Below are 9466 nucleotides of genomic sequence, written 5' to 3' on the forward strand. Positions count from 1 at the left end.
AGCTTGAGAACCTCTATTATAGAAGATAAGTGCTGGATATATTCTAAGTACTTCTGGGGTTGGTTGTGAACTATAATTTTAAGAACAAGTTATTCTTTTCACTCAGGAGAATTATTTTTCATAATTATTTACACTTATTTATTTATGTTCGTGTTTATTTCATAAAGAAAATATGTATTCTGACATTACATCTCTTTCTTGGGGTCTTCCCTCCAAGTCAGGTGCTTTCCTGGACTCTCAGGAAATCAAGAACAGAGGCTTAGCTACTGTATTAACACCCCCACCCCAGTTGCTGTTAGATTGCAGTCTTTTGCTTACTGACTACTGCAGCTTTTATACTTCTGTTTAAACCATTTAAGTGGGGGCGGGGTTGGGGAGCGATCTCCATAGCTGGGAATGTCATGAATGAGCCCAAGTGAAAAGTACTCTCTCACAAAATCTACTGCTCCATAGGAACCTTTTCCTTTTTAAAAATCACACTAAGTAGTGAGAATAGGTGTTCACAGTAGGACTTCCTAACATTCAACTGTTTTTATACTCCAGGAAACATATGGTGGGTGATGCATTTCCTGCTACGTGCATGAAAAGCATACAAGTTTACATTTAGAACCTCTCTTGGTAGAGTAATGAATGATGGGCCACTTAGAGGAGAAGCAAGAACAGCAGCTGCCACTGATGCCAGCTCAGCCACTGCAGCCTCCATAGCTACCCCAGCCCCTGCCATTGCTTCTGCCGACCCTGCCACCCATAGCACAGACCCTGGTTGGTACCCCTCTACGTAACAAAGCCACGATAACCAAGTACTTACACTTCACAGAGACTGAGGAGCTTCTGCCTTCTTGGGATGGTCAATGTCATACTGACCTTGCATCCCTTCACAAATAAATGCGAATGTTGACCAAAGGTCCATGGCCTTGATTATACACACCTGAAAGCATACTGGCTTATTATTTAGGGATGTAATAATTAAAGATTCTGTTGACTTATTCCAATAGGAAGGGGTATATTTAGGGAATTAGTGAAGTAGATAGCAAACTAGATGATCAACATCTGTGACCGACTATTCTTCATGAATTGGTGGCTTCGGTCCATCTTGAATGAATAATTTTCCTCATTCAAAAGACTACCAATGCAAATACTACCTTTGTTGGCAGCTCAGGGGAATAAATTCAGGGAAGCCAAAGAATGAATGGATATGGAGCGGGATTACCCTTTCAGATGGGGTTCTGTGGAAGAATGGTGAGAGGCTGTGCCACAGAGGCCATCCCTTTTCCATGTCTGAGTCTCACCTGCTGAGTCCCCTCCATGTGTAGCTTTGGGGGAAAGGAAGTAGCCAAACCAGGTTATAACTAGATTAAAGGACCAAATCATAGCTCAACCAATGCACTGATGGACCAGAACTGAGTTTCAAACAGGGGCAAATGCAGCCTGTGGGCTGGATGTGGCCCACCACAAACAATTTCATCCAGCCCACAGGCACCTACTAACTAATTGTACCCCGCTCAGCCCATGCACCTTGCTCCCACCAAGCTTCCAGGTGGGCTGCTGCTGCCACTGCTGCAGCCACCAGGGGACCTGCTCAGCTTCCCTGGCATCCCACTTGCCCCAGGCACCAGGTAGGGCAGCAGTGGTGGGGGACAGCTGCAGCTGGGCAGGAGCACGGAGCTGGCAGCAGTGTGGAGCCCGAGCCCATGGGGGTGGTGGGAGTGGAGTTCAGGTGGGCAAAGTGTGGGTGTGAGGGAGGGTGAGGACTCTCCATACTCTCCCCCATGGCACACAGCTCCCACTTCTGGTGGCAGCAGCAGGAGGCAGCAAGTACTCAGGGCGCTTGTGGCCTGTGCAGGCTTTGTTGCCCTTTAACGTGCGGCTCTGGCCAGCACTACATGTGGTGGCAAGGGGCACAGCCAGGCCAGCCTGCCTGTATGGTGTTGGGCTCCATGCTGCACATGTGCATCTCCTGCCCCTGCGGGCCTCTGGGGGAAGCCCAGCAATGGAGATGTCTGCCTTCCCCATCCACTGCCATACAGGTTCTGGGACTCCATGGAGAAGCAGAGGATGGGGCTCCTCTACACTTCCAGTGGAGTCCTGGGACCTGTACAGCAGGGGGTGGGGAAAGCAGTAGGCCTGTGTGAAGTGGCTACTATTCACTTTGGATTGGCCAATTTGGAGGACAGTGTGCCACAGGGAGGAGTGGGTGGAGGGGTCCTCACACTCCACAAATGCCACACTTTCACACCCTGCCCCCCCCCACATATATACACATCCCCAACATACCCTGTTGCCCCCCAACACACAGCCACACCCCATCACAAATTTCCCCCACATACACTCCCCAAATCCCACCACACACACATGCACACTAAACAAGATTAAGACTTTATTTTTGAGTTATTATACAATCACAAGACATGACAAAATATTTTTGTAATAAAATTAAAATATGTTATAGTATATACATATACAAGGTTATAGTAGGTGTTTGACTTTTAGTATATGATTTGTTGTTTGGTTTTTTTTCTCGTTGCAGGATGGCAACCCTCCCCTCCAAAAAGGAGTACTTCCAGGAGGCAAGGGGAGGGACTGGGTTCATTTGAGCCCTGTTCTCTCTTTTGCCCAGGGCAGGGGGTCAGACTAGAAGATCTACAAGGTCCCTTCTGACCCTACATCTATGAATCTTTGCGGCCCTCAACAGCTCACCAAAACTCATTAAGCAGCCGTCCAGCCAAAATAATTGCCCACCCCTGGTTTAAAATGTGTTTGCTACATTCAACAGGGACTCATGTTTGACAGAAGTGAAAGAAGGAGGTTGGACCAAAGCAGACAGAAGCTCAGGCAGGTGCTTATTCTACCAGCCAGTGTTAATAAGACATCTTAAGCCTGATTGGGCACATCTACACCAGACACTTACTGTACAGTTGACTAACTGCACAGTAAACGTCTCAGTGTCTACACATGCACCCCTCATAGGGGTGCATAAAACAAACAAACTCTGCAGCAGGGTTGGACTTGTAAATACAAATATTATCCTGCTGCAGAGTTTTTGTGCACAGTAGCACATGTATAGGTGCTGCCCCAGCTGACTGGGGCAGAAGGGTGCTTCAGTGCGGGGCTGCCCGCTGGCTAGCCCTACACTGAAGCAACCTCATGCTCCAGCCAGCCCCTCCACAGCACAGTGAACCCAGTTGGAGCAGCCCTGCACTGGCAGGCTGACCCCCTGGCATCCCCTGTGACCTGGGGCTGCTGCAACCCAGCTGAATGTGCTGTAGCCTGGGCACAAATATAAACCATATACCCAGGAGCACTAAATTGTCGAGCAATAAGCTCTGCAGTTTATTGCTGCCCCCTAATGGCATGTGTAGACATGCCCACTGAAGCCCACCCTGCTCTTGCAGCCCTAAGCCCCTTCCCATCACACAGCATGCTGGTTTGCAATATGGAAATGTTCCCAGATCAAAAAGAGTGGCATCATCTTTATCCAATTTATTAGGCACAGACTAAGATGCACTGAATCAGATGTTGTATATGAAATTATTAAGTACAGGAATATATCATTATTAAGCAACTGCAGATCAAGATTGATGAGAGCAAGGTTAATTGGAATGTCAGGAAAACAGGCGCAGAACATATCATTACAAGGTACTTCTTGCATCCTGCCTCCTGTAAGGTCAGGCTTTTTAAGTTATGAGGACTCTGATTTTGATCTGAGGTCTAAGTTTTACCCTTATCAGGTTGTGTACACCCCTCTAGCTGTTAAATCCTTTAATGCATTTACCTAGAGCAGACAAGTGTTTTTTAACCAGTGGTCCACAGTTCCCTGGGGATCTGCAGACTGTCTAAGGTGTTCACAAAAAAATACTATGATCAATCAAAAGTATGCGAATAGTGTACATGGATGTAGATAGCTTATGAGCACAGCAGAGCAGAGCAGAGCTAAGCGTGCTTGGTTGGCACCCATAACTGACTGCTTTTACTCCCATTGTTAGCTAAAGCTAACGACCCATTATTCAGAGTCCCTGCCTTAGCTGCAGCTGAGCTAAAGCTAAAACTCCACAGGGCCACCCTCTGCCTTTTAAGAAATGCAAAGCAAAATAAAGTTCAACAAATTGAAATGTTACTTAGCTTTTCTGAGCAATACCTGCTTGCTCCAGGAGTTTCTGTCTCATCTGGCTTCCTAGGCTTCACACTTTCCCAGTTACCTCTTATCCCTCAGAGGTCTTTGAGGAAACATGGACAGCTTCCATGTAAACGACATGAACAAACAAAAGAAAAGTCCTTCTCACAGCATCTCCCAGATCAACTTTACCTCCGCTGGTCCCAGGCTCAGTGCAGCAACCTTTACAGCTGTGCTGACAGTGCAGCAGCCACCTTGAGATTGCTGCAGGTGCTTTTTATTTCCCCCTCCTGGCCCAGGTGGGCTGGTTGCTCCTAATTCCCTACCCCTTGGTGAGCTTCCTTGCTGGGAAGCTCATCACCCATATCCATAGTAAAAGGGCCCAGCCACTTCAAAGGGGCCTGTACCTCCATTTGAAATTTCCAAAGGGGTCTGCACTTCCATTTGGAATTTGTTAGGGGTCTGCAAATCAGAAAAAGGTTGAAAACCAGTCAGTGACCTAAAGAGTGTAGCATTATACACAGCATCCCCACTTGACTGCAAGGATCAAAACTACTGTAGAACAGGGCAAATTTGGTCACTTTAACTGACTGCCAGGATTAGAGACCTATATGAGAGTGCCCCTTGTCAGGAAAGGGAAAATATAGGTTAAGGTACAGGGACATCTGGCTCAGGTTGGCCCTTGTCTGGAGAGGCACAGAATCAAAAAGTAGGGTTGGAAGGCACCTTAGTAAGTCATCTAATCTAACCCCCTGCTCAAGACATCCCTGTCTAAACCATTCTAGAGAAATCTTTATATATCCTGCTTTTGAAAACGTTCAAGGATGGAGATTCTATAACCTCTAGGTGGTTTGCTTCAATGCTTGGCCAGCTTCATAGTAAGAAAGCTCTTCATAATATCCAACCTAATGTTCCCTTGTTGCAATTTAAGACCATTGGGAGCCTATACATAAGCGCAGAGGCTGCTCCAATGTGCTGGAATTTCAGCGCGTCAAGTCTGCTGGAGTGTGGCAATTGTGTGCTCTAGCAGCATCCCGTGTCTCATGTATCAGTGTCCCCATGTTTAAAAATGGTGGTGGGGGCGCTTAAACTAAAGTTTGTCCAATGAGCTTTCGTTCAAGAGCCTCCACTGCCATTTTTAAGTGCAGGGATGCTGGAACAGGAGACACGGCAGCACTTTAATGAGAGCCTCTTGGACCCTCTATAATTAAAGCACTGCCCACCACCCCTGGAGCACATGTCAGAGTGCACATTGTTCCTTGTCCTGTCCCATGTGAACATGTAAAATAATCTATCACCATCCCCTTTAAAACCACCCTTCAAGAATTTGAAGCCTTGTTATCAAAGCTTCCTTCAGTCTTTCTTCTCTAGTCTAAATAATTCCAATCCTTCCAGCCTTTTTATATAAGTCATATTTCCTATGCCTCTAATCATTTGTGTTGCTCTACTCTGGACTCTTTCTAATTTTCTAATACCTAATAGCTATCTGTTTGGCTCCACATCTTTCTTGAAGTGTGGTGCCCAAAACTGGATACAGTACTCCAGTTGAGGCCTCACCAATGCTGAAGAGAGCAAAAGAATCACTTCCCTTCTATAGATAACATTGTCATCATTTGGACTGAAAACCTACAGCCTCTGATTGATTTCCATCACAAATTCAGTAACCACCATGGCATCACCCCTCCATTAGACTCTCTCTTGAATACTCCAGCATCAACATTTCCTTTGTAGACAGTATGATTAATATCCAGAATAGTAAAATGCAAACCACAATATACAAGAAACTCATGGACCAACATACATATCTATGCAGAACCAGCAATCACCCTAAACACACCAAGAAAGCTGTAGTATACAGCTAAGCCCTCCAATACCACTGAATTTGTACTGAGGAGAATGCCCTTGACCGTCACCTCACAAATCTCAAAAGGGCTTTCACCCACCAAGAACACTCCTCCAGAGATATAGATTGTACTTTTGAAAGAGCCACCAGGATACCATGTAAAGAATTGCTTCTGCAGAAAAAGAAAATCCCCACGAATTGCACATCATTAGTTATGACATACCATCCTTCCCTGGAACCTATATGGAAAATCCTCAAACAGTTGCAATCCATAGTAGAAGAAGAGATCTGATTCTAAGAGATTTTTCCAGGACCACCCACCCTACTCTTTAAAGAAGCACCAAACCATGCCACCTCATCACCAGAAACAAACTTCCTATGGCCCAAAGCACACTGAATGGATCCAGACCATGCCATGACAAGAAATGTAAAATCTGCCAACACATCTCCACCACCCCATCCCCATAAGAACTACATCCTGTCATGACCCAAAGGCATGATTTTGTGTGCGCTTCGGCACCAGAATTATCCCCGCCAAGTTGCAGCTTCATTGCACGGGAGAGTTTCCTGTTGCAGAGGAAAACCCCGGTGCAGGGACAAGTTTCCCGCCTTTCTGCAGCTTCTTTTGCAGAGTGCATTGCTCAAGTTGCAAGAGAAATGCACGGTGCAAAAGAGTTCCCGCCACCGGTATGCAAATTCGTTCCCCGCTATTGGCTAGTTTTAAATTATTCCCACGTGGCGGCTAACGATTGGCCTGTTATCCATATAAGAGGCTTGAGCAGTTTCTGCCCAAGCCGAAGAGGACTCCACATCCATCTCGTGGGGACTCTGGATACACGGCAGGGTAACAGAGACCCTGTGTGAGATTCAGAGGAGCTTGGTGACCTGATCCATCGCCCACCTCTTCCCGTCTTCGATCGTAAATTTTATAAGACGTATCTCCGATTTCGATTTTGGTGGCGCGTTCACCCAGAGCATCCAGAGCTCTGTTCCGTGGAGCCTAGCAAACTCCACGAGGCCGTCCGTGTTGTCTGTGTCTGTAACCGCAACTCAAGCAAGTTTTCCAGCCTACACCACTGCCATCTCAGTGTAAGTAAACAATCTTTAAAACTACCGTTAAGCGTTTGTGCCTAATTCCAGCTCGTCGCCCTCCCTCTCCGATCCAGCGTGCCCGGGCTGCTGGCCACAGCCCGCGTGCAGCACGGAAAAGGGCTCGGGTCGCTCCCGGCCCGCACACATCCCACAATAGAACCCTCACCATTCCTGGATCCTACATCTGCACCTCCAGAAACGTAATATATCTTATCCAATGCACTAAATGCCCAGACGTAAAATATGTAGGAGAAAGCAAACAACAACTGCGTACCAGAACGAACGCACACCAGAAGTCTATCAAAGACAAAAATACCCAACTACCTGTAGGAGCACACTTCTCACGAGACAATCTCTCTTTCCCCAATCTCTCAGTTCTAATCCTCAAAGGGAATCTACAAAACACCTTTTGTAGATAAGCCTACAAACTTCACTTCATAAATCTACTGGATACAAAAAAATCATGGACTAAATATAGACGTTGGATTTATGGCACATTATAACCTGCCTGCCGGTTGATAACCCCAGGTAACCTGTCTGCATTTTACCAGCTATATTCTATCTCCACTTCAAATTCCCCCTTTCCCTGCCCTACTACCTGTCTCACACCTATTGTCTCACACAGCCTTTGAGCCTCACTTCTATGCATTTGCATTTTCACAGACCTGCATTTTGCATATTGGCTTCCATTCCACCCAGAAGAGCACACAGAGCAACAACAAACTCTCCCTGTGCCTGAAGAAGTGTGTTTGTACTCAAAAGCTTGCAAAGAACAAGTTTTCTAACTATTTAGTTGGTCTAATAAAAGATACCACATTTACGCAAAGAACATTGTCTGCCTGTGAACCTCTCTTAGACGCTGAACCCTGCCCCTGGAAAACGGAGGTCACCTCCTTTGAAAAATGTTTTGAGATCTACCAGTAGTGACAAAAAAAAGCGCTTATCAATTCATTTGAGTACAAATCCACAATATCTGCAACTCTCTACTCTTGACAAACACTTTTCATACAGAAACAATCCTATGCGCTGATTGGTGACCTAGCAACATTATATTATCCACAAACCAGCATTGTTACTTTCTGAGTTAGCATCCATAAAATGTAATAATAATGCTTTCTTATTATTTTAATTCACTCCACGGAGCAAGGAGGCAGAACCCACTGCTCCCCCTTAGTAATATGCGCTAACAACCACCCTACAGAATTCCTACTCCTACTTACACATTTACTTCTGGTCATAATTTTGAGACGAATGGCTAAATTTCTCCAGTTATTTTTCAGAACCAATAATCCCTGTTGTTTTCCTAGAGCTTTATCTTTTTTTAAAAAACCAAACATTTTAAATTTATTTTAAGGTTACAATTAAATGATGCTTAGCAATTGTGCTTTAACTATGTCACATGTTCCTGAGCTATCATACACAGTCTTGTGCTAGTTTCGGATATTAATAACCCAAAGATTGTATCCATATTAGCATGTGTGTTAGTTAATGCTCCACAACAGTCTCTGCATGGTAAACAGCCCCTATCAGAACTTTATTCTCGGTGCTTTTTAAAGATCCACTAATGATTCAATTCTAGTTCCTGGTAGTCCAGAGGTTTGGCTGAGAAAGCTGAGGTCTAGCCTCTGAGAGTGTGCTACCTCTCCCTTTTTGAAATCAGTTTAAAAGGAGCCTGTACATGCAATTCACCCACTTTCTTTTCCGACGTGGAGCAGACCCTCTAAAGATTCCCTTTGTGTTCTCCTCCGGGTTTTATTGGCAAAAGAACAGTTTTAATTTACTAAGAAAAACAAAACTTTATCTCTGCCAAGGTCCTTCCAGTTCCACGACGCCGGATTTATTGGCTTTTATATCGTGCAGTTTTATCATTTTCGGCAAGGAGCACTGGAAACTGAAAATATACTTTCCCCTCTTTACTTGATGGTAGAATAGGCGCGATTTCCGGCCGATATTGTGCAAAAAACACACTTTTTTAATTCCGAAGAAACACAAACAGAGCAGGGAGAAGAGCCCTCTCTGCCTGGCAGCTGGGCGGACTCTGCAACGAACCAATCACAGAGCAGCTCTCGTGTATAAATTCAAGGCACCTACCAGCGTGCGTATCAGTGTATTTTGTCTGCGGAACGTCTCTGACAATGTCGGAAACTGCGCCTGCTGCAGCCCCCGCCGCCGCGGCCCCGGCCCCCGCCGCCAAAGCTCCTGCGAAGAAGGCGAAGAAAGCGGCGGGAGGCGCCAAAGCGAAGAAGCCTCTGGGTCCCAGCGTGACCGAGCTGATTACCCAGGCGGTAGCTGCTTCCAAAGAGAGAAAAGGCGTCTCACTGGCTGCCCTAAAGAAGGTGCTGGCAGCCGGCGGCTACGATGTGGAGAAGAACAACAGCCGCATCAAGCTGGGGCTCCGGGGCCTGGTGGACAAGGGAACC

The 9466-nt window shown here is 46.0% G+C and overlaps 1 protein-coding gene across 1 annotated transcript in view; it reads left to right on the top strand.

Moving 5' to 3' along the window:
• Window positions 1-9166: 9166 nt before the first annotated feature.
• LOC112550395 (histone H1.11R-like) overlaps window positions 9167-9466 on the top strand; it is a 1548-nt gene continuing 1248 nt past the window's right edge. The window contains exon 1 of the mRNA XM_025204808.1: window positions 9167-9464. Coding sequence (XP_025060593.1) covers window positions 9182-9464 — 283 coding nt within the window. The 5' untranslated portion in view covers window positions 9167-9181. The remainder of the gene's footprint in view (window positions 9465-9466) is intronic.

Source organism: Alligator sinensis, unplaced genomic scaffold, assembly GCF_000455745.1.
Source record: "Alligator sinensis unplaced genomic scaffold, ASM45574v1 scaffold166_1, whole genome shotgun sequence".
NCBI classification, from domain to species: Eukaryota; Metazoa; Chordata; order Crocodylia; family Alligatoridae; genus Alligator; species Alligator sinensis.